Source organism: Pseudochaenichthys georgianus, chromosome 7 (genome assembly GCF_902827115.2).
Source record: "Pseudochaenichthys georgianus chromosome 7, fPseGeo1.2, whole genome shotgun sequence".
Lineage (NCBI taxonomy): Eukaryota > Metazoa > Chordata > Actinopteri > Perciformes > Channichthyidae > Pseudochaenichthys > Pseudochaenichthys georgianus.
Window position 1 is genome coordinate 25,594,219 of NC_047509.1, and position 25,716 is coordinate 25,619,934.

General features: G+C 41.0%; 1 protein-coding gene across 1 annotated transcript; it reads left to right on the forward strand.

The window, feature by feature from the left end:
- Positions 1 to 770: 770 nt before the first annotated feature.
- On the forward strand, positions 771 to 25,716 carry tp73 (tumor protein p73). Its single transcript, XM_034087334.2, is given in 15 exon segments — positions 771 to 822; positions 13,139 to 13,387; positions 20,273 to 20,459; positions 20,686 to 20,801; positions 21,290 to 21,399; positions 21,831 to 21,973; positions 22,120 to 22,208; positions 22,324 to 22,451; positions 22,746 to 22,900; positions 23,009 to 23,141; positions 24,549 to 24,642; positions 25,316 to 25,330; positions 25,332 to 25,388; positions 25,421 to 25,634; positions 25,637 to 25,716. Coding segments are annotated over 15 exon segments (1,812 nt in total). The 5' UTR covers positions 771 to 780.

The following is a 25,716-nucleotide window of genomic DNA, read 5'->3' on the forward strand; positions in this document are numbered from 1 at the left end:
ATTTTCACCTTTATTGTTTTTATTTAAAAAGGGATATTGATCAGGCCATGATGAGAAAACACGTCATTTTCTCATCAGCTGCTACAATCCAAAATTGTGCTTTGTTTTAATAGCAGCAGTGTGGGGAAAGTGACATCTTGGGCTTAAAATACCTTATAGAGGTTTTGATGTGAAGACGTAACAAAACACAGTCAAGGGCAAATGCTGGATTTCCATCTTTTGTTTGTGTGCTTTTCTCTTCACTTGAGGAAAAGCAAAGAACTTCGAAAGCATTTCGGAATTTTTACGATTTACTGAACGTTCTTGGAGTTTTCCCAAGTGCTTTATACGAAAACAACAATTTTAAAACACCAGTCTCTAAATGGTTCAAATCCCACAATAGCATGTTTTATATTGGATTAAAGTCTGCTTTTATTTTAAGGCTTTTTTCTTCTTTTTCTCCCATTGAAAGCACTTGCATAAAAAAAGTCCCTAAATATATATATATATTTTTTTAATATCAAGAATTAACTTTATCTAACCTTGTTGGTAACTTTTTATTCTACAACAATTTTTTTACAAAGGTCTGTTACTTTGCTGATCAGGTTTGTCATGTTACGCGTTTGTGCTTTGTTAATTTTATGAAAAGTCGTCCTCTTGACCAACTTTCATCCATGGGTGTGTGTTCACAGGGAGCCAGACAGCACCTACTTTGAGCTCCCCCCAGGCAGCCAGCCAGGAGAGCGTCCACTGCCTTCTACCAGCACCCCGGGGAGCCACTGCAGCGCTGCTGAGGTCTCCATGGACATCTACCAAATGAGGGACATGAACGACAACGTGATGGTAAGAACGAGTTTCCGTTGATGTTTGGTTTGTGGTCATTTCCATGGTCAATCCCTTGCTTTTAAAAAGCAGCAGCTCTTTTCTATTCCATGCATTATGTTAACATCTTCTGTGTCAGATAATGATATTTTGTAAGCACACGCATGCACACACTTACAAAGAGATGTGCCTTCCCATTCTGTCTGTTGCTTTCTCTTTTTCCCTCCAGTGTTGAGGAAATTCCCTCCCTAATAGTTTCCCTCTTCTCTGCAGCCTTTCCCTCTCTTTATCCCCCTGCAGAGCAGCCTGTAGGGACTGTGGGGGTGTGGTGGGGGGAAGGCTAATTAACTCCAGGCCCTTGCTGCTTTACCTTAGAGCCATCTGTAGGCTGTGTAGGGTGTGTCTTTGCAAATTAACAACCATGCACAAATGTTTTAGATGGTTGTAAACCTCATAATTAATTAAGAGGTTTTCACAAAAGGAATTAAAAGCATGCTGTTTAGTTTGTTAGTATTTCACAAATGGTCAAGATTTTGCAGAATTGCACTGTTTATTTTTGTACATATTTTGTCCACTCTATCTCTGTCTTCCAAACATGGAATCATAAAAAAAAATCCAACATGAGCCTACTATGTGTTTCCTCCCCTTATGATCTGCAATATTGGTTGAATCTAATCTTTGGAGGGACAAGCCTGGGCCTGCCTGGCCGGTTAATGAATAATCATGACAGAAATAAGGGGGTGGAGTAAGGATTTGTTGTTAGGCACCTATGCAAGGCAAGTTAAGAAGGCCCAGTCAGGCAAGGGAGAAGAGTGGAGGAGGAGAGAGGCAGGATGTCCCCTGCTTCCTCCATCATGTCCCGCTGGCAGCAGAGAACTCTAATCTTACAGTCACACTTGATCACAGCAGACTTTAAGTCCTATGATAGTCGGGTCGCAGAGAAATAGGAACTACCAATCTTTCAGGAGCCCTCAGATGCTGTGTGCCATGGTAAGTGAACCAGAATACATTGTTTTTGGTTCTCGCATATTGAGGCCTTTTTTTAAATGTTCATAATTTAGATTTACTGTGTTAGTGACGATGGTTTGTGCAGTGTATAAGTTTGGTACAGGCTACAGGGACACTGTTTCCAAATGTGTGGAAAACCTTTGAAAGAGTGAATCAAATGTTCATGACTTATGCTGTTCGTTAGATATTTGAACAACAAGCCACTGTCACCTTGTATTTTTGATCATGCATAAGAATGGCCATGGCTACTTCATTTTAATATAGCAAGATTAGATATTCTGGTATAATCAGGCTGCTTGATTATTATTACATTATAAGTGGATTCATTTGGAAAGACAGCTGGTGACTCATGTCATTTTTTATCTAACCACTAGATCAGAGGTGTCCAAACTACGGCCCGGGGGCCAAATGCGGCCCGCGGGCCATTTTGAATCGGCCCAAAGTGAAAAAGTTGAAAGTGAAAAAGATGAAACTTGTGCTTGTCTTATATTGTACTTCTTAAATATAGATGAACACAGATATTACACAGTATTCATGCATAAGAAGCCCACTTTTCAAACAAATTCAGTCAGTTAAAGTTGCATTTTCTTTCTATCAAATCTAAGTTGATAAGAAAAAAGCCCAATAACTTATTTCCATAACATGCTTGAAATAAACCCTTCCTATTTCCTCTTATGATAATCAATCTGAGGCTTCTGTTTAAGGGATGAGCTGCTAACAAAATAAACGAAACCCTATGGAGAGCTGGGATGTAGGCTGTTGTTTTTCTTAAACCATATTCAAGTATTAAACATAATTTACCTACATTTGATTTATTTAGCTGACTTATGACTTAACTTATGAGGCAGTATCTCACCTCAGTGGCCCAGCCCTTCGTATATTTTTCTGTATGTGGCACCCGATGAAAAAAGTTTAGACACCTCTGCACTAGATGCAATGAATGTCTGTAATCCAGTGGTTCTCAAACTTTTTCTGTCAGGCCCCCCCTTTGGAGAAAAGAAAAAGTTGGGCCCCCCCAACACAAATAGTTACGTAATGGGCCAAGTTAAAGGTCACATGCCATGGCCATTTCCACTGATCATAATTCCATTGTTGTGGTCTAGAATAGATTTATACTGTGCAATTTTCCAAACTCACATTGGTTTTCGCATACAACATCTCTGTAAAGTATGTGTATTCACTCTCTCCACTAAACGGCTCTTTTGCAGCTCTTGCCCCCCCCCCCCCCCTCCCTGTGAGCCCAGTGTGCTCCGATTGGTCGGGACCAGTCGGGACGTTGTGAATTGCGCTAAACTCTGTGGAGGTGTGATTTCCTTGTTTAGCGATACACAGCGAAACACAGCCAAACTCACCCTGAGCACACACAAAGTCACAGCCGAAGTAAAAACAATAAGTGTGGCTTGATATTGAGTAAGAAAAGGTTGATAAACGCTGTGAGAATGGGTCTGCAGAGAGAATTTCGCCGCGATCCCAACTATCTGTTATCAGCCTGCAGGCAGGGAGGAGAGATCAGCAGATCTGGCATGCACTGAGTGTGTGAGGAAGTCCGTGGATTGGTCAATTTGGACCAATCAGCGGGGGCTTAACGTAACGGCTCCGTGGACGTAACGTAACGGCTCCACGGATTGGTCCATTTAGTTCCGGGGACGACATGACATCATGATGTCCCCGGAAGAATCAAATGGACAGTGACGTATCTCCCAACGAGGCGTTTTGGGGAGGTATTTTCTGTTTTAGAGTTTTACTCCCTACATGGTGTACTTTGAGGGTTTTGACTCTGCAGACCGTTTACATGCATAAAAATCTTCATAACACACAAGGGGACGGGCAATAACCGGAAAAGCATGACACCTTTAACATTTATTAAATACATCAATATGAACGTGAGCATTCCTTTCAAAAAATAAAAAAATCACTTTGCTAGAACAGTGATAATTAAACAATGCTCCATAAGTATGTGTGGTCAGAAAAAAAAATAATAATACAATTGTGCAAGCCCTTTGCTAGAACAATAAATTATAATACTTTGCCACTTTGCAATCTGTGCAAAAAAATGAAAAGAAAAAATTTGGCAAAAAACTGTGTCTTATCACAGGATTAGTGGTTGCAATGAGCCTGTTTTGCACTGCACATTTCTTCAAAACGGGGTTGCAGGCTCAGTGGCGGCGCCATAGATTTATTTTGGGGGTGCTGTGGGGTAGCTTGACGTTTCATAGAGGGTGCTCAAACATTTAGGGTTTCCATTAATGTACCGGTCGATACAGTGGAATTTTCTACTGCAACAATCCCCAAGCATATACACAATGTACCCGCGACTGTTACAATGAAGGCTCGATAATCAGCTCACAGCATATAGGTGTAAGCAGGGCTAAAGTTGTATTTTTATAGGTGGTGTGTGACCTCACATAGGGGGGTCCGGGGCATGCTCCCCGGGAAGATTTTTTTTTAATATTGAAGTTAAATGCATCAATCTGGTGCACTTTGAGAGCAAAATGAAGAGATCTATGGATACATCACTCAACACCCATATGAAACGGAACTGTAAACAGATTTACTTTTTCTTTATGGATATTTTACAAATCACCCTTTTAAACTTTATTCTTTTTTACTGTCATAGTATTTCATACCTGTTTTTCATTTATTCTCTCTTTTTTTATAACTATAATGATCATATAAACGTGTGCCTCGGAAATAATTGTTTACATTAATCGTGACCAAACGTTTGAGACCCACTGAGATCTATCTAAACACTGAGAGAGTCCTTTAGTTCACTGAGTTCTCAGTCTGACAGGAGAGGACTCTCCTCCACCTTGTTGTTGAAAAAGCTCCTTATATCCGTTAGCGTAGTTCGCTAGCACCAGAAGCTAACAACAACGATCTCCGGTACCAGTGCTCTCTCTCTCGCTCGCACACAAAATGGCTCGTTCCACACACACACACAGAGCCGAGCTTGAATGAAACACAGAGACCCAGACGTACTTGTACTGTATCATATTATTTTCGAATCAATACTTTCTTTCTAACCATTTTTACTCCTGTCTTGTTTCACTCATCTTGACAAGTGGCAATTGAGGGTTGTTGTGGCTGGATTATCTACGTTTCTTAATGTTTGTAGCCTTTAAAGCTCAGCTTTGAGTGGCAGCTACCAGGGTGGCTGCCCATAGGGGACACTAGATGATGTTGGGATGGGAAGCTTAAACACACACACCACACACACACACACACACACACACACCCACACAACACACACACACACACACACACACACACACACCACACAACACACACCACACACACACACACACACACACACCCACACCAGACACACACACACACAGCTCACAAAGTGGCGGCAAAGGTTTTAGCTCTGTTTCAACTTGTTGCAGATTGAGTTTAGGTATTAAGACCAAGCACACCTGTGAGAGAGTGGTGTGTGTGTGGTTAAGTGTTTTTCTTTCTTTTGTTGACGCATACACCTGGGCTAACCTTGTGCCTTTAAGCCCCTTTGACAATACCTGTCAGAAGAAGATTTCAAAGGGAATAAACTGTCAGATATTAAAGGGCGAACACATAATGACTCTTTTGTACAGTATTTTCACGAGAAAACAAACGCCATAGCACATCAGCCTAAATACTATTTTCCAAATTTGTCATGATGGTGAACACAGTTTTATCCCAGCAAATTATATAGTGGCCCTATTTTCCTAGCTAACTGGAAATTATACATTTAAAATGTTTGATTTAGACTTTCAACAACACGTTTATTTTCAGAATTCATCAGCCTATTAATTGTTTTGTTTTCCAAAATATCAATAATTTGTAAACATGCTATGCATCTTCAAAGTACGTCTCCTATAAGACTAAGAAAATCTAATATTTATCACATTTGAAAACCTGAGAAAGTGGTATAGGTATTTTTTACTAAAAATAATGAATATTAATCCATTCAAAACAGGCATCAGTTGTTTTAAACCCGGCTGTCTTTTACTGTTTGTGTATTATGTTGCAGAGTCAATATGTGCACACCCACACATAAGTGCATCCTAATTTAACCTACGTTTGCATTAAGTCTCGGTCATTGACCTGTACCTTTGCTTTCATATTCAGGAAACCATGGCATTGAGCTTACTACCCTTGTGCAACTTTGTCTCAGTTTGTCTGTTAGTCATCAGTGTCTGATGCTTTGTTGCAAATAGAAAACAGAGCTGAGGTGATGGTGTATATTGCTTCAGGTTGGATTTATAACTTAGAATATGGTATAGGCAAATATAACAAGTTCAGGTGCCCTCAGTCTAAAAACGAACATGAGGTGTGCTATAGGGTAACCAGGTGAAAGATCGTAATGTTTTTCAAACATCAAGCTGGCATTCCCACGATATCTGTCGTGCTCCCTTTACTCAGGGTGCAAAGAAAATACGAACAAAATAAATTAAATTCCTTGATTAAGATCCTGTTTGTTTGTTTTTCCTCGACAAAAAACGATTGACTGGTCAAGGAGTTTTTTTAGTTTAATGTGCAGGCAGAATCTCAAAACTATATTATTGTAAGTCACTTTGATAAATTTTCTTCAATCCATGTTCTGCGTACACATGACAATATTAATATCTAAATACTCCCCGCCCAAAATCATAAATATAAATACAATATAAATACAATTTCCTATAATTATAGCATTTACTTGTTTTGAATTTAGACAGATTGTGACAAATTCTGGAGTACAAAATATAACGTATACAATTTAAAGAAACCAATTGTCCATCCAATTATTAATGATGAGTTGAAAGCTTTCCAAAGTGTTTAGGGTGCGTTCACACCTAATAGTCCGCTCTCTGGTGCACACCAGACGACAGTTTGTTACATTGTTTCATTTTTCAGAAGGTTCGGTTTGCGTTCACACTGGCAAAACTCAAACGGACTATAAACTTTAAACACAAGTCATGTGCTCGGAAATGCTGTTCAACCATTGGTCAGACATTAAGGGGGTACAAACGCAAATCCCGGCAATTTCTGAGATGGGTCTGTCTGCAGACCGCAGCAAGGAGGCGTTTCCTATAGGGGCGTTTCCTATTGGGTCGTTTCCTAACTTTTTTTATCCAGTTGCTTTTATAAATCCTCGCAGAAGAAGTCATTGTTCTAGTGATGGGAATTCCGGCTCTTCTTGCTGAGCCGGATCATTTGGCTCACCAAGAAGAGCCGGCTCTTTCGGCTCCCAAAGGGCTCTTCAGTTTACCACATATTATACCTTTTAATTAAATCAAATGTAGCGCTGTTTTGACTAATGATTTATATGTGTACACATATATCACTTAAATTATTCAAGACATCCTTGTACTAAAGTATTCAAAAGTAAAAATTACATGTTTAATATAAATTATTTGCTGTGGCCAATTGTTTTCATTGCATTTACAGACCCGTGTAACTCTCTGATACCACCCAATTAATGCATTGACTTGCTTGTAGAACCACGCTACACAAAACAGATAGCAACACCTATAAAAACTATTTAAAAAAGGGGCTACTGTATCAACCTATATAAAGTATATAAATATAGTTTTTTCTCCCTGCAGGAGAGGGGAGCGTGCTTTGAGATCAACTCAGCGGTCCAGACATATACATCATCGCTACGGCGACATATATGCAGTTGCCAGTTACTTTTGGCATTAGGGCAGGGATATCTTTCAAGGTTTGACATAATGAATTGTGCTACTTTTAAAGCAAGCAACGATGTTTTCAAATCTGTAATCAAAAAGCTCCTCAAAAACACTATAGAAGCAGTTCCTGCCGTTGTTACGTTAGTTCAAACAGTAACAACGGACTACTTTTCTTAGCGGATGCATGTCAATTTAAATCAATACAAAAAACTATTTTTAAATCAATACAATCTTTTTCTAAATCCATAAAAGCATTTCAATTATTATTGGGAGTCATGTCGTTACTTTGTTGAGAATGTGGCCATGTGTAATAAGCGGGATAATGTCCACATTGCATAATGTGCCTTCATGCCGATCTAGATCCCTCCGCAAAAACAAAACAAAAACGTCTCGTTCGCGGGCGAGAGCCGGCTCCCGTCGTTAGGCTTGTTTGAGACAAGCAAGACCTGCGCAGACCTGCGCAGTTGCGATCAACGTCTTGCTCGTGCGTTGCATGATGGTTAGTCATTAGAGGCTTCTCAATACTCAAATTTCCCCTCCTCAACTCCTCGACTCCTCGGTCCTCCGGTAGTGACACGGAAATGAATCTTCAGCGTGCCATTTTGAAGGACGTCTCATTCTCTAAATGCACACCGAGGACCGAGGATCGAGCGTCGAGGAGGCTCTCTGGAGGAGCTATAACCGAGGATACACTGATGGTTCCTCCACGGGTCCTCCGCGGATGCATTTCCGGGAACGGTGGCGGCGTGACGCACGGCCGGACTTATCTCAGCCAATGACAGCTCTGCATGCACCCCTGGATATTATTTTAGAAACTGCTTTCCATCGCAACGCGATGTTTACAGAGAGAACAGCTGTGAGGCCCGTGCAGAAAAGCAGAGCAGTGTGTAAAATATATATCACTCAGTATAACAGGCCTACTCTCTTTATTTGCTGTAGTTTAGTAGATATCTACAAAGAGTCCATATTTTCTAAGAACATTTAGTGCTTCATAATAAAATACACAACGGCTGTAGCCTGATTATGCTTTAGGAGCTGTAGGTGTTTTCATTCATTTCAAACCTTTATTTAACCAGATTGGTCCCATTGAGATCATAGATCTCTTTTTCAAGGGAGACCTGCAGCATATAGGTCCCACATGAAACATAAAACAATAAGGACATTATACATTATATTTACAGGATACATAGTTATAGACATTTACAAGTGCCCATTGTATCAGCAAGCATTTCATTTAGCCTAGCTTTAAAAACATGCAGAGGAATGAGATTGCTCAGTTTCAATTCTTGCTGAAGATTGTTCCAAGCAAGTGTGTGGTAGGCCTATAGTGTCGGTGCGTGTGGTACAGTGTGTAGGTGCGTGTGGTACAGTGTGTAGGTGCGTGTGGTACAGTGTGTAGGTGTGTGTTGTACAGTGCGCAGATGCGGCGGACAGACGGGTCTCAGTTGGTTTGATGTCCTTACTTTTAATACTTGCAAATACAACTTTTGGCCCGTAATTTCAATTCCCCATTTCAGCGACCAGAGAGAGGGGGGGGGGGGGGTATATCCAGTCTCTGATTGTGTTACGTTATTATGAGAGTGCTCTCATACTTTAAATTGCATATATTTATATAAATATATATGTGCGTGTGTGTGAATCTGTAGCCTGGTATTGCCTCATTATACCGCACTCTCAATGAACTCAAAGTAAATATGTGGGGGAACAATGTTCAGCTGATCTAACAGAGATTATAAAATATGACGAAACACTCGACAGCTGATGCAGCTGTTGCCACGTAATAATGAACGGACGTCGCTTTAATATGACCGCTCAGAGGAGAGGAGTTCTCATTTCTTTAAACGTCTGCTGCTTCCCCTCCTCTCTCCTCGGTTCCCCTCCTCGGTCCTCCGCTCGCATCTCCTGTGGGCGGGTCTAAGTATCGAGGAGGGGAGTCGAGGAGGGGAGTCGAGGAGGGGAAATTTGAGTATTGAGAAGCCTCTATTTTGTCCGACTTGCTCTGGAGGCCCGCCCACATGAGACTTTGAAATCTCGCGGGACAAAGACGCCCGCAGCCTTGAGAGCGAGGCGAGGCGAGTTGGCGCACTTGCTCTCCACGAGCTGCGGAAGCGAAATGCTTGATGGGAAACGGCTCGCTGGTATCTCGAGCTGAGCGCTTATTGGTGGTGTTTACCACGTGCTGCTGATGAAACTCTCCAATTGGCTGGCAAAAGTGTGTTGTTGTTTTGTGTCAGTTTTACGTCGCCACATCCATTCCCATTTTTCATCATTGTTCCACAATGTTTATCATCACGAAATTAATATCTATATATTTTATACTATACTGCTTACCGTTTTCATACTTTATATATCTTAGCATATTCATACACACTGTTCATACTGCTCACAGGCTGATATCTAGTGTATTCATACCCCACTGTTTATTCATCATTCAATTCATTCTATATTTTATTCTGTAGATTGTGTACATTACTTTTCACTTTACTGCTTGTTGCACCTGGTTAGAAGCTAAACTGCATTTCGTTGTCTCAGTACCTGTAATCTGTGCAATAACAATAAAGTTGAATCTAATCTTGAGCAGGAACAAATGTCCGTTCGATTTAACTGTATACAGTTTGCCTGAAACAAATTGACAAGACAAGAGCGACAATAAAACAGCGGAGAAGTAACGGGCAGAAACCCTCCTTTTTACGCAGCGGTCCAGACATAGGTCAGACTCAGACGGCGACACATATTCAGTTGCCAGTTACTTTGGCATTACGGCAGGGATATCTAGATACTTCCCAAGGTTTGACATAATGAATTGTGCTACTTTTAAAGCAAGCAACGATTTTTTCAAATCTGTAATCAAAAGGCTCCTCAAAAACTCTATCGAAGCAGTTTCTGCCGTTGCTACGTTAGTTCAAACAGTAACAACGGACTATTTTTCTTAGCGGATGCATGTCAATTTAAATACATACAACTATTTTTTAAATCAATAAAATCATTTTCTAAATCCACAAAAGCATTTCAATTAATATTGGGAGTCATGCCGTTACTTTGTTGAGAATATGGTCATGTAATAAGCGGGATAATGTGCAGCATTATCCATGAGAGACGTTCTACAGAGGAGGGGCGTTTCACCGACGACAGGTGTTCTTACTTTTATGTAGCTGACGGAGAATTTTTACTTTACACGACACTGTTCAACACTTAATTCTGCTTTACTCTTTAACTAAACAATCGCGGATGTCTTGAAAGAGTCTTTCGCTAGATATCCGCGTTCTTGTGACACGTAAATACTGCGCTTCCTATATTTTGGTGCGGACTGCGTTCACACCCGGTTCACACCAGCAATGAACCGCTCCAGAGTTCGCAAGCAAGCGCTCCGAGACCACCTATTTTAGCGGACCAGAGTCCGGTTGTTTAGTTCACTTAAGAGGTCTCGGACTGCGTTCACACCGACCCAAATGAACCGCACCAAGCGGCTAAACGCACCAGGGTTCGATTCAACCGGACTATACAAGGCAGGTGTGAACGCACCAGAGTCTCTGTTTTTAACAACATTCAGCCTTGACTGTTGATTTAATGCTTTATTGATAAACAATACTGGGTGGGTGGGTCTGACCCTTGAACTGTTATTTCATGTTTTTGTTCTCTCTCCCTCTCTCTCTCTCTCTCTCTCTCTCTCTCTCTCTCTCTCTCTCTCTCTCTCTCTCTCTCTCTCTCTCAATTCAATTCAATTCAAAGGGGCTTTATTGGCATGAAAGTTAAATTAAACAATGTTGCCAAAGCATCACAATACAAAATAATTAACAACATTAACATACATTTCAAATGTTTACATATTATTGATGATATATATACAGTGATATAATTACATTTCAACACGTGTGTGTGTGTGTGTGTGTGTGTGTGTGTGTGTGTGTGTGTGTGTGTGTGTGTGTGTGTGTGTGTGTGTGTGTGTGTGTGTGTGTGTGAGTGTGTGTGTGTGTGTGTGTGTGTGTGTGTGTGTGTGTGTGTGTGTGTGTGTGCGTGTGTGTGTGTGTGTCATTCACTGTCCCTCAGGTTGTGGCATGTGTATACATATTGGGCAGCAAGGTGTGCCTTGTCTCCTTCTCCTAGGAGTACTCTCAGTCTTGAGAGGTCATCAACCTCCTTGAAACCTGGGATTACAGAGTTCAACTTGTTTCTCTCTCTCTCTCTCTCTCTCTCTCTCTGTGTCAGACCTGACGGTGTTTACTTAGTGCAGGCCTTCACAAGGTGTTTGGAGCGTGTGTGTACATGTGCCCTAGCATTACCGTCTATGTCCGGGCTTGTCATAATTAGAATGTTGTTCAATTTTTTTGAACCATCCGTCTTTCCCTCTCTCCTTCTCCCCCTCGTCTCAGTCTAACATTTCTCTCTCTCCTCACCATTCCTCACCTTTCTCCCTGTCCTGGCTATAGGAGTCACTCTCTCTCTCTCTGTGTGTGTGTGTGTGTGTGTGTGTGTGTGTGTGTGTGTGTGTGTGTGTGTGTGTGTGTGTGTGTGTGTGTGTGTGTGTGTGTGTGTGTGTGTGTGTGTGTGTGTGTGTGTGTGTGTGTGTGTGTGTGTGTGTGTGTGTGTGTGTGTGTGTTCCACTGATGCATGCCTCACTTGGACAGTCTGGCTTGGCTATGAGCCCGCACTCTTGTTGCTTTGCTGTGTTTGGAAGTTTTTGACTGCAGAGTTGACTATTGATGAGAGTAAAGCACTAGAAGATGTACTACGTGAAAAAGAAGGTAAAGGCTTTTTTCTTCTGCTCATAGGGTTATTGTGTGTGTTAACATGTGTCTATTTCAGTGTGGATACATGTCAACAGTGTCTGTTATTGGATGCATTAGTACAGTTCAGGCTGCAGTGATAACTATTGGGATTTCTTTGTATAATTCAATGATTTTAAACATTAAGTGTAGGTCAGTTTTAATGTCTTTTTTGTTTTATTGTCTTTTTTTGTCTTTTTAATGGTGAATCAGCTGATGTTAATTGGTGGATAATAAACTCATGTTTGAAGAAAGTAATTGTTTGATGTGTATTATTATAAGGGGGGCATAAGGACTTAAAGTAATTTAGTAGGGTTTTTTTTTGCCTTCTGACTTTTCTTTTCTTTTCGGGAGAGGGCATCACATCAATAACAATTGCAGCAGCCACAAAGCAGTTTTCTTCTAAGCTACAATAAAAGGGCCTCACGGTGTGCGTTAAGTGTGTCACCTCACACACGTTAGGGCAACCAATCGTTCCTCTTTTCAAACACAGTGGAGAGTATAAGAGGGGAATGGCTGGCAATTAGGCAGATTACGCCTGTGTTTTACAACTTGTCTCGTATAGCCCCAAGGAGGCTTCTGTGGAGACCTCACTGCAACCGCCGCTCACTTACACTCTCTCACATAAAAACACACAAGTTTGTGTCTCTGCATATTTCATGATTTTATCTACAAATCACGGTTGTTTTGCATGCATCACAGAAAAAGGGCTCGGGGTTTATCATGGACACTAGACAGTTACACATGCACCCGTCCCACACACATGCAGCATAAAACTACTTGTAATCTGACCTCCCTTTAAGTCTCCAAACCCTTGTCTCTCCGGCACCTCTACCTGTGCCCTCCCTCTGCCTCTCTGCTCCCTCCCTCCTTCTTTGCCTCCCTCATTCTCTTCACTCTTCTTTTTCTCCCCAGTCCCAATACAACATGCTGAGCAGCAGCATGGAGAGCCTGGGGAGCCGTGCAACGTCCGCCAGCCCCTACAGCTCCGAGAACGCCTCCTCGTCCACCGTGCCCACTCCCTCACCCTACTCACAGCCCAACTCCACCTTTGAGGGCCTGTCCCCTGCCCCGACCATCCCCTCCAACACAGACTACCCCGGACTGCACAACTTCCAGGTGTCCTTCCAGCAGTCTAGCACCGCCAAGTCTGCCACATGGACCGTGAGTACACACACTTTATTGGCTTTGGCATGCTGTGTGTGTATGTGTGTGTACATATTTTTTATTTCGCTCTGTCTTACTGAGTAACGACTGGACGCACACACATGAAAATGCACATTATTTCTCAAACACTCACTCAAGCCTGTACATGTGCAGGCGTGTTGTGTGCAAGAGAAAGTAGAGCATCATTCAGTGATTCATCGTTACCTCCACTCACCTCTCGTAGCAACATCTGATGTGATGAATGCATTAGGGAAAGTTCGGTACGAGGGCTAGAAAGATTTATCCTTGGTCATCAATCTATTAAAAGCAAACAAAGTTTGACTTAGAAGTTTAAAAATAAACATTTTATTCTCTAGAACCATTTTATCCCATAAAGCATAAAGTTAATTATAGTTTTAGCTACAGTCCTCAATGAAGAGTTTATGTATAATGAGTTTATGTCTAGAAATTGTCACCACAATATATCGTAATTGCAATGTATAACAAGAGGCTGGTACAGAATGTCAGTTATTCCCCTGCTTGTAAGTGTGTATCGACATATGGTGTTACTTTTGTTTATGAGCTACAGAAATTGTAAGAAAAACCTAAATGTCTACTGCTACTAATACTCTTGCCACTAATACACAGTTGCAGTAGTCGAGTAGCTTTAACAGTAGGAGTACAATACTGAAAGGATACATTTGGCGATGTTATGGGGTACATAATAAACAAAATTACCTGGGCAAGACGTCATCCAACAACTACCTAAATGGCGGTGAGGGACAGGTGAAATGGGAGCAGTGTAATTTGTCATGACCCGATGAGAAGTCTCAAGCTGGAAAGGTGTCACCTCCGTCTGTCACACAGTTGACCTCCCTGACACAATTGAACCAAGAGACAAACTGCACTTCCTTCGTGTGTGTGTGTGTGTGTGTGTGTGTGTGTGTGTGTGTGTGTGTGTGTGTGTGTGTGTGTGTGTGTGTGTGTGTGTGTGTGTGTGTGTGTGTGTGTGTGTGTGTGTGTTCAAATGAGGGGCTCCTCCGCAGCTCTGTTTGCTGGAAGTAACCATGCGTGCTTGGCTCTTTTACTCAGCGATGTAAGAAGATCCCCCTCTGGACATTAGTGCGGTGGTCTTTGACCTGCTGCTTTTCTTTGGCTGTCTCTTTCTTCCTCTGGTCTTAACACACACTCATGGCTGTCACCTCTGGTGCCTTAAGTTTCGTCCTTCCCTCTCCTAAAATATGTCTATCATCCCCTTTCCCTCGCTTTCATTCTCTGATTCAGGTGTTTCTCACGGCCTCACTACAACGACAGAAACTGAGGGAAAAACAAGTATTAGCATGTTTTACCTGAGAAATAACTGCAATGAAATCCTGAAATAAAGTTTCAACCTTGGTTAAACTTAATGAATTACTGTTCTGCCCCCTCAAATTATGTGTATCTGCCATCCCACTGGATTTCCGTTTAGAATAGCCCTACTAGCTTAAGTGAGGAAAGCATGACAATTCCCAAGGGTGCCTGCCAACAGATTATTTTACGCCACTCAGCAATCCAATCTAAACCTTTTTGCAACAAAATAAGCTCCTCTTAAGGACATTTGTTTGCAAGGGTATTTTTACACACCAAGAAGACCCTTTGCAACCACCTGCACTAACATATCTAGACAGTTTTTTTGCACCAGGCAACCATAGACATAGGACAACGTTTTCATCAGATGATGACGCAGGAGGAAAAGGATTGCGAGGAAACCAGTGATTATTCAGATTCCTCTGCTGCCATTAAAACAGAAGGATTAGAACAAGAAAGAGACCGGGGGATTGCTCATAGCTTTTATGGAGTTTACTGTAAAGCTTAGTTTATAGCCTGCATGTCTTTATTATGAGATTCATGAGGAATCAGAAGATGTATTTAAGTGTTATTATGCAAAAGCTTCAGAACAAAAACCTTTTTAATGTGTAAAACTGATGCAGTATGATCATGTGTGATATGACACTATTAATCGCCTAACAAGAAGCCTTCCAGATCTCAATACACTACATGCAATACAGGCATTCAGTAGTTTGGTAATATTAAACAGAACAAACCAAGAAAGCCAAGACTAGGCCAGGTTTGACATTATGTTGGCGGGTAATATTAAAAGTGTGAGTTGAAAAGAAAGGAGATTACGCACTAGCCTCTCGGAATGAATACTTGTGCACTTTTGGGAGGGGATTTTCCAAAAAAGAAACAGGGGTGCATGAGGATTTGTGTCTTATGTCCATTTAAATCTGGGTGTGTCTATTTATGCAAAATGCATTGCAAGACCCAGGTTTGAACATGCTTGAAACAAAAGGATGGCTATGTGGACCACACTGAGTAACCTTGTTTGAATGGAGTTAACAGTCTCTTCCTGCTGATTTCTTGTGGCCTCCGGCAATGGGGAATGCCGAATGCCATAGGGGCGTATTGACTATAATCAGTCACCTAGCCGCCCCTTGTTCCCACCCCTCTGCCTCCCACTAAGAGCGGGTGGCATGCAGTGCTTTGGGAGATTACGAGAAATGTCTATAGCCTCAAGCAATTCTCATTTAATCCCATTTTCTCAAATTGTCAACTGATTGATTGACGTTGGGGTTTGTGGCTGCATACAACTGGCCAGTCCTCCATGGAGAGTAAAAGGAAGGGAAGAGAAGTAAAGAGAAGGGATTGGAATAGAAGATACAATTCCTTTTTTCTATTATTATGATGTTTCCACATGCATTAAGCCATCCAAGCCCATGTTAAGCTAGTCTGGTAATTCTCCAGTCCCCCTCCTGTCTCAGCAAGACACTGTGCCTTACTGACAATAGCTCTGAGATTCTGCTGCTCTCTTGCCTCTTGAAGATAATTCCTTGGCTTGGACGCCAGCCTCATCGTTGCTGGAAATGAGATCTAACACCTCGGCCTTGTCAAATAATAAGACCTCTTTCCGTGCACTCAGACATCAGTCTATGTGTGCGTGCGTGTACAGTATGTGTCAGGAGTGGGAGGGAGTGTGATGCGCTGGGTGCGGGCTCGAGCATGCACTGCAAGGCGGCTTGTCAGAAGCTGCTCTTCCCAGCTATTAGCCTCTCTCCGTTAGGATGCAAGTCTCAACACGTCTTGCGTAATGCATCCTTCCCTTCCTTTCCCAATCATCTGTGGCCACAACTGAATTGGCCAACCTGCAGTGCATCAGATCTGGGAAAACTCACTTGGAACATTTCCACGCACATTTCTTTGCTCAAATGTATTTTATCAACACACAAGTAAATACATTAAGTTTGTGAGTCGGATCCATGTGTACAGCAAATGCAAGTTATTTTTAATAGTTATAAAAGTAGATAAAGGGCATGAAGAAAACAGCGTTATTGACATCTTTGATGAATGGTCAGGAAATGTTCTGGACTACTGTGTAACACTATGTGTATACCATCATGTCAAGAAGACTGTGTGCCAGTGCTTTAAATGCATCCTTTAGTGTGTCTAATCATGAAGACTTTACTGTGGACATTTTAATTACTAAATATTGTTTGCCGACAGGTTTTAAATGACTCATCAATCACATAATGGTTAGAACTACAGGGTACCAGATGAGATAAGAGCTGCCTGTTTTCAAAGAATCAGCCTCTGTAAGTATAATTACAGACTGTATAGAAAACGAGCTTAGGCTGTGTGGATGTTTACATCTTGCTCAAAGTCAGCTCTCGGTGGCTGTATGTGCCAACGTATTTCATATTTGGACAGTTAAGCGAATTTGCGGCGGGCAAGTCGTTGCTTGTAAATATGGATGACGGTCTGGCAATTATCACTCTGTTTGTAGGAGCCTGTCAGGACCTGCCTCCACTGGTCCACCGCGAAAATGCGGGCCAGGGCTGGATGGCTAAATTAATGGATAGATCAATAGGATTTCATGGAAATTGAAACTTTATAGTAAGTTACAAGATAATTCTCTTAAAAGTCATCATCATATAACATTTTCAAGTGAATTGCAGGATGTGTTCCGGTCATTTGATTGAAATCTGATTTATAGATGGGCTGCTGATGTATTTTATAGCTCAACAGATTTCAATTAAAATGGGTGGAACGTTAGACAATGAGCCAAGGTTTATGGTGTAGATTCAGGAAATGTTAAGGATTTTCTAAGCATTTTTTTAACATTCACATTTCATATTATTCAATCTTTTCCCTCTTCCTTTTGTAAATGTCCTCTTGTCACTAACCGTGAAGATATTTTCCAGATCATTGACAAAGCAAATCTCTTAAGCCTTTAAGCTTGTTTGTTTTCCTTTGATCTTTTTCTCATTTCTCTCCATTCATTCACTTATGACCTGAAAGGAAGCCCAGGTTATTAATCACTCAGCATTTCTTGTCTCAACCACAGCATACACATCAGATACTGTAATTAAATTTTTGCTGAAGTTCACTTCTGACAATGACCCATGGAGCTGAACTCGAAGATGTGTGTGTGCATGCCTATGCCTTGTCGGTGCATGTGCACACTTGTCTGTGTTGTGGACGAGTTGAGACATCTGAACCCCCGGAACAAAAAGTAGTTTAGAGTATTTCTTTCATGCTCTTTGTGATGTTCAAAAACAATACTAATACTGGTCTCCATTGATCCCACAGCTTAGAAAAAAAACTAAAAGGTTTTAATTTTTTAAAAGACGAAAGCTGTTTTTCAATCCAAAGGATTTTAGGGTGTAGGTGGAATTTCAAATCCCTATTGACCACATTTCAGAACAGTATGTAAGGTGGAAACCTTTTTAGTCATAGCAACGGTTAGAGTATTTTTAAGTGACAGAGAACACCGTCTTTTCCTTCACATTTAAAGTTTTTGTCTTTGTAAATTACTAGTAAGAGAGAGAAATTATTTATTCATGGTATGGACGTTCTGTTGAGACTTGTCGGGAAAAGCTAGGTGGGAAAAGGCAATGTTGTTCACAGGTATTTCCATTTCCCCCTCAGGGTTGGGCTCAAGGCTAAAGGTGTGTGTGTGTGTGTGTGTGTGTGTGTGTGTGTGTGTGTGTGGTGTGTGTGTGTGTGGTGTGTGTGTGTGTGTGTGTGTGTGTGTGTGTGTGGTGTGTGTGTGTGTGTGTGTGTGTGTGTGTGTGTGTGTGTGTGTGTGTGTGTGTGTGTGTGTGTGTGTGTGTGTGTGTGTGTGTGTGCGCGCGCTTAGTAATGGTGTCACAACAAGGAATCCAAACCAATCCATGCAGTTGTTGGTGTAGGAATGACTCTTTTCCCAGCCGTCATCCGGCCGTCTGAGTGGTATCTGGGGGAATCAAATCAGAGTCTGGATCATTAGTGGGAACTTCAAAAAGTTATTACATTTTCATTTTTGGAGTATTGAATGGTTTTTCATGCATTATAAAGAACCTTAAATCCTGGAAACTCTTAATAGCAGTAGGGTACAGAAGTAACAAAGTCCAAGAGTCCAAAGAAAGTAAATTGTAACTTATATCTAAAATGATGGAGAGACTCTGTAAATCAAAGGAAAGAAAAAAGAAATTTATTTTTTGAAAAGACAATTGAGGAGAGAATTATAGTGGACTTCTGGAGTGGTAGAGCAGCTACTTGGACACTACCAACATGGACGGTTGATATATGCTTCCAACACTTTCTAAAATCACTGAGAATTAATGGTTAATACTTGGCTAAGAGATTTGGTTAATGGAAACCAGGGTTTAAGTCAAAGGCTCAAAACATACTCATCTAAAAAAACCTCCATGGACTATTCAACAAATAAAGATGATTTGATGATATATTTCAGACAAAGTTTGGGGAACATATGCTATAAATGGGATTCAAGGAATGCTATGAATGGGTCTATGAAAAAGGTTGGGTTTGACCGTTCATTAGTGCAATTGTGTCACTCTCTCTGTACTCTACAATACTGTATTAGCCACATGCACTATTGTATAATGTATGCATGCTCATAACAGGATAACAGTCTTCTTATATTTTTCTGAAAGCTCCGTTTGATTTCCACAGGGAATATTTCTGAGATGTCCTGATTGTGTTGGGGCATGTTTAGGCTTCTCCATCACTTCTCCCGGTGTCTTTGGATGCATATGACATTTACATACACACACATGTGCGTATGCATGCGAAAATGCTTGTTAACTGAGGAATGGCTAAAGCCTTGTCTTTATCCCCGCTCAGCATATTTCCCTCCACCAGTTGTAGCATCTCACATTGCTGCCAAAAAACCCAGTCTGATAATAATCATTTATTCATTTTGAAGCCATATAATTACCTATACTACGCAGATGATAATTTACCACACATTTACCGTCCTTATGTATTTTCCCAATCCTTTTCCTTTCATGCTCTCTATTTCCTGAAAGGACACAATTGGTTCTCCAGTGATAATTAAAGGTTCCTGTGGTCGAAGGCAGCTGTTATTCTCACATTATTACCCAGCTCTTTATTTGTCCACCTAGTTATTTAAAATAACAAAACAATTATTTTATCCGTGTTGATTGAACTTAATCACATGTTATTTTAACATATTTCCCCTCCTGAGACAATATTCTTGCTATGATGTCACTGGTAGCAGAGATTAACCCTGCCACCTTTTTTATCTCGTTTGCTTCTTGACTGTTTATGAAAATGTGAAAAGACAACTCTCTTTTCTGTCTTTAATTTGCAGCGGGTTGCTCAGGAATTAGTTTGATAACTCAAGGAGAAAGGACAACTTCCTGCAGATAGGAAAAACAACGTATTCGCATAACTGTTATAATAATTTAGTTGGACAAAGTATTAGTACACATCCCATGCAACTGACTGTATATTATCTCGGAATACCCAATGTCTCAGCTCTTTCATGTATCATTAAACACCATGTATCAAACCAGACCACTGACTCGAGCCTCTCTGGTCCTGTGTGTTCTCCCCCCCCAGTACTCTCCCCTGCTGAAGAAGCTCTACTGTCAGATCGCCAAGACCTGTCCGATCCAAATCAAACTGGCCTCCTCTCCTCCTCATGGCAGCATCCTCAGAGCCATGCCCGTCTACAAGAAGGCAGAGCACGTCACAGAAGTTGTCAAACGCTGCCCCAACCACGAACTAGGACGAGACTTCAATGATGGTATGACCGACAAATCTGGTCTTTTGATCCTTAACAGACCCCAATAGTATGCCCAATTATTTAGTTGATGGGTGAAAAATGATGTGTTAGGAAGTAAATAACTGTGAAATCATGCAGTATACATAATTCATCAACCATTGCATGTTGTGCAATCTGTCTTTTATGTGTGATGCTTGGACTAAGATTGACCAACTCCTCACCTGTTATTCCATCCTTGTCTCGCCAGGTCAAGCTGCCCCGGCCAGTCACCTTATTCGAGTGGAGGGGAATAACCTCTCTCAGTATGTGGATGATCCTGTCACTGGCAGGCAGAGTGTCTTCTTGCCATATGAATCTCCACAGGTTGGTGCTCCATCATCTGCTGTGTATCAGAGACCCACAATGAATTGCATTAGGGACAGAACTGATGGTCTACACAGTAAACATAAAACATATATATGAGAAGGGATTTTGAGATATAGATTCTGCTAAGGTTTACATCTTAATATCTTGAAGATGTCTCATATTTTTTACAATGAGCCGGAATGATGTTATCCAAAAGTCACAATGGATCAGTCCACCTCATGTCAAAGATCCCGTCAATTTCTGTGAGGAACTCAATAGGAAACACATCTATAAATAAAGATGCCTGACAAGTCCAAACAAGTGCAAGAGTGAGAATTCATCATGTGTGTTGTTGCACCTGAGGAGATGATTGAAAGCATCATTGCCTCCCTCAGATCAAAGCGCTCTAACATTGCCCTCTGGTGGTGGATGGCCATATTTACTGTAACTAAACCAACACAATGTAGCATTCATTTATTGGTGGGATCCACTGTGTTGTGTTTCAGGTGGGGACTGAGTTCACAACCATCCTCTACAACTTCATGTGCAACAGCAGCTGTGTGGGCGGCATGAACAGGAGACCCATCCTCATCATCATCACTTTGGAGTCCAGGGAGTAAGTCCACAAGTCACAATTGCAAACAAGGTTCTTCTTTTTAATCAAACTAAAATGCCCTGCCCTTTGTAATGTGCTGTATTATGATTCTTTCTGGCACTGGTACTTTGATTTTAAATGGACATTTTGAATTTTCCATTTTTTCTACAACAATATACTGGCTACTGATAATGGACACATCCCAAAGTGCCTGACATACTACAGAAGTTGCAGAAGTGCATACAATCAGATGTGTAACATGTATACAACACATCTGACTGTATGCACTTCTATTATGTCATATTCAGTTCCATTTACCATGATGATGAACTTTTTAGCATATACATACAATTGTGAGGCTTTGCAGTGTTTTGATCCACCAAAATAAAACTAAACTAAAGACATGGAGTGTTATTTTCTAAGTATATTTTTAACCTCAATTCACTCTGCAGTGGTCAAGTGTTGGGCAGAAGGTCGTTTGAAGGACGGATATGTGCATGTCCCGGCCGAGACCGCAAAGCAGACGAGGATCACTTCAGGGAACAACAGGCCCTGAATGACAGTGTGGCCAAAAATGGCTGTCCCAACAAGCGCAGTAAGTTGAATTCTGTTTGGCTGTTGCCATACATTTAACAATAAAACACTGACCAAAAACATCAAGGATGTATTTATCCTAAAAGAGATTGTGATTTTGAATTTGTATATGTAACCTGAGCATAATTCTGTTTCTGTTGTTTACAGACTTCAAACAGAGTCCACCAAATATTCCCAGTCCAAATATTAACATGAGGAAGAGGCGCCATGGAGAAGAAGAAATTTACTATATTCCTGTAAGAGTCTATCACACTGATGCAACGACTACAAGACAATCAAATGGTATCAAACACTGAGAGCAAATGTAAAAGGATGTGCTCGCAAGTCATTATCATTATGTGTTGTGTGTAGGTCCGTGGTCGGGAGAACTTTGAGTTGCTGATGAAGATTAAAGACAGTTTGGAGCTGGTGGAACTTGTGCCACAACCGCTGGTGGACTCCTACAGACAACAAACGCAGCAGCAGCTTCTGCAGAGACCGTGAGTCACTCCAACACTAACGTATGCACAGGCACACAGACAGCAGCTGGAACACAGACTGTATGTTAAAAGTGTGACCGTAAAGATTAGATTTTCCCAAACACACACAAAAAGGTACATAAAGAACACACACAGTTTACTTGATAACCACTGCTTTTGCTGACGTCTATGAGTAGAAAAAGGAAGAGGTAAAAGTTTTCAATACTTTTTGACTTCCTTATTTCTTTACGTTTTTTAGTAACAAACAATATACACATGTCTCTAACCTTAACCCCATTTTCATCCTTTCTAAAGGAGCCATATAGCATCCCCCTCCTCCTACTCTCCAGTGTCCAACATGAACAAGCTTCATACCCACGGAGGCCTCAACAAACAGTCCTCAGTTAACCAGCTGGTGGGGCAGCAGCACCAGCAACACCCCTCTGCCCCCATCTCCATAGCTCATATGGGTAGGTGTTTACTGCATGTCTGAATCAAATCACATTCATTTAAACTCATTGCATGTTTAAAACCAAATCTGCTGCCTATTATTTCATTGATCACCCCTCTTTTCACAGGTTCTAACATGCTCAACAGCCACCACATGCAGGGGAATGGTGATATGAATGGTGGCCATAACAGTCAGACTATAGTGTCTGCCTCCCACTGCAGCCCACCCCCTCCATATAACCCTGACCCCAGCCTTGTCAGGTACCTCACCCTCCAATGACACTATTTATTTATCCTCCTGTAAAGGGCCTGCTGACAATTAGATGCACTTGTTAGGTTAAACATTAATGGGTGCCAAGTTGATGCCAAAACAGATAGTTTGTTTGGCATTGTTTGCACACATTTGGTCAAACTGTTTTTTGTAAAAATTCCCAATGTGTTTAGATGGAGCTGTGTTATCTAGTAAACAAGTACAATTGGATTATGGCTGCTTTGTAAAAGCTTGCAAATACATCAGAAATCTCCTCACTCGCATCCATGGCTGGTGCCATAATGAAGGTCCACTTAAGATTTGGCTGCATGGAAATAATGTCTTTACATACATACAAAATGGAGGACGTTATTTAGATGATATGGTCGAAGATTCATTCAGTAATGTGTTAAGTAAAAGTGAAGTGTGTAATGGTATGTTTGTTACCACAGTTTGGCCACTAAACGGTTCTGGGTCTGCAGAAGAACGATTATGACCAAAAGTATCTTTGTTAGCTGCCGAAAAGTAATTTGCAAAACAGTTGATATTCTTGTCCAAGCTAGTTAGAAATGTGATGAGCTCCTATCCAAAAACAGCACATTATTCATGTCTGTTTATGCTGCTCATACAGCTAAGCAGCTCAAGAGTTGTAGACCTCCACTATTGCTGCCAGAGGGTTTGATATGTCACCCAAAAACCCAAATGGGTATCATACACTTATATAGATGTTATACACAATCTTAAGTCGTTCTCACTGTCATTATGTATAGTCATCCTATGCAATGCACTACAGCACATTTTCTTTAAAAGAGATGTTCATTGTTGTTCTGTTGAATTGAAAACAGTTTTTTCCATATATTTCTAAGATAACTTGTCAATGCAGTTGTTTCAATACTTAGACTTGCTTTTGCAATTTTTACATTTTTTCTTTTTCCACTTTTTGGTTTTCTAGATTGTTGTGTCTTTTGTACAGTTACATTGTACAGTTAGCTTCTTTTTCAATTACACTGTATGTTGCCAAAACGTTAACATTTCATGTATTTATAATAAAGGTTCTTCATCAAAGCAAGAATGGCCTTATGAATCATTAATATAAATGCATGTGTTTTTGTTTTACTTCCACTGCATCTGTCAAGATGTAAACTTTCTGTACACTTGAGGCTCAATCTATGACCTAGATCTTACACTCAGTTAAAAACTTAATTAGATAATAAATAAATATAATAAGTTACTTTTCTCTACAATTGTGTCTAAAATAAATACTGACCCTAACATTTTAGTAAGGATATTATGTATTCTTCTCAAGTATAAATACACCTTTCATCAGTGTTAAGCAAGTTGATTTTGATTTTAAAGTCATACTTTTGAAGCTGTGGTCCAATGGCAGTCTAAGCAGCCCTGCTTTTCTCCTCTTACAGTTTTCTAACCAGTCTGGGCTGTCAGAACTTCATTGAGTACTTCACCTCCCAAGGCCTCCAGTCTATCTACCACCTCCAGACTCTCACCATGGAGGTAACCTCTTCGTTCCTGCACACACAATCTCACAGTGAATTATAAAAATGACAAATTGCTCTTCAGAATAAGGGTAAAACTAGATACCTGTAGCAATGATGATTGTGATATTCATATGAAATATGAAATCATGTTTATAACACATGATAGTAAAGTGAATAATCCAGTGCTTCTTAAATAATTTGTAGCGTTTCCTGTTGTCTCCCCCCCAATTAATTTGCCAGAAAAGAGTAAAAATGCCAATAAAAACCTAGTTAATTTAAGTTAAGTTAAGTTTTTGATTGATAGCATTTCTATTTTTTAAATGTTCAAAATGTTGGTAGATATTGCGATCTATCTTTATTTTAATGATTTGGCCTACAGTATCAACAATCTGATAATGTGACAGCCCTACTTCATAGAAAGAAAAAGTGCAAAACACCGTTGTATAAAGAGAGCAAGCAATTGCTCCCATAGAAAGCTTTTGCAAAGCATTGAAGTATTTTTGCCCAGTCCTTACCAAAGGTACACGGTGGAGTATTTAGGACCCCTAGTGGTGATGTAGAGTATTGTTATAAGCAGCCTCCCATTTTCAAGGAAACAGACGATGCACATGAACTCCTATTTTCCTTCTTTGTTCCGAGTTTTCTCCTACATTCTCACACTCCAATGTCTAACTTGTTGTCATCAACAGGATTTAGCTGCACTGAAAAATACCGGAGCAATTCCGCCTTGCAATCTGGCGAGGTCTGCAGGACATGAACAAGTTGCTCCCCTCCAACTGCCTGCTTCCACTCATCACCATGACTATCATGGCCAGCAGCTCCTTCGCTCCAGCAGCAACATGACTGCCTCTGCCATGGCCGCCATTGGGTCTGCCAGTGGGGAACTCCAACGTCAGCGCGTCATGGAGGCTGTGCACTTTCGTGTCCGCCACACCATCACCATCCCCAACCGGGCAGGTGTTGTTGGGTCGTCAGGGATGGCAACGGGTGCTGATGAGTGGGCTGACTTTGGTTTGATATGCCCGACTGCAAGCTGTCACGTAGCAAGCACTCCATCAAGGAGGAGTTCATGGATAGTGATGTTCATTGA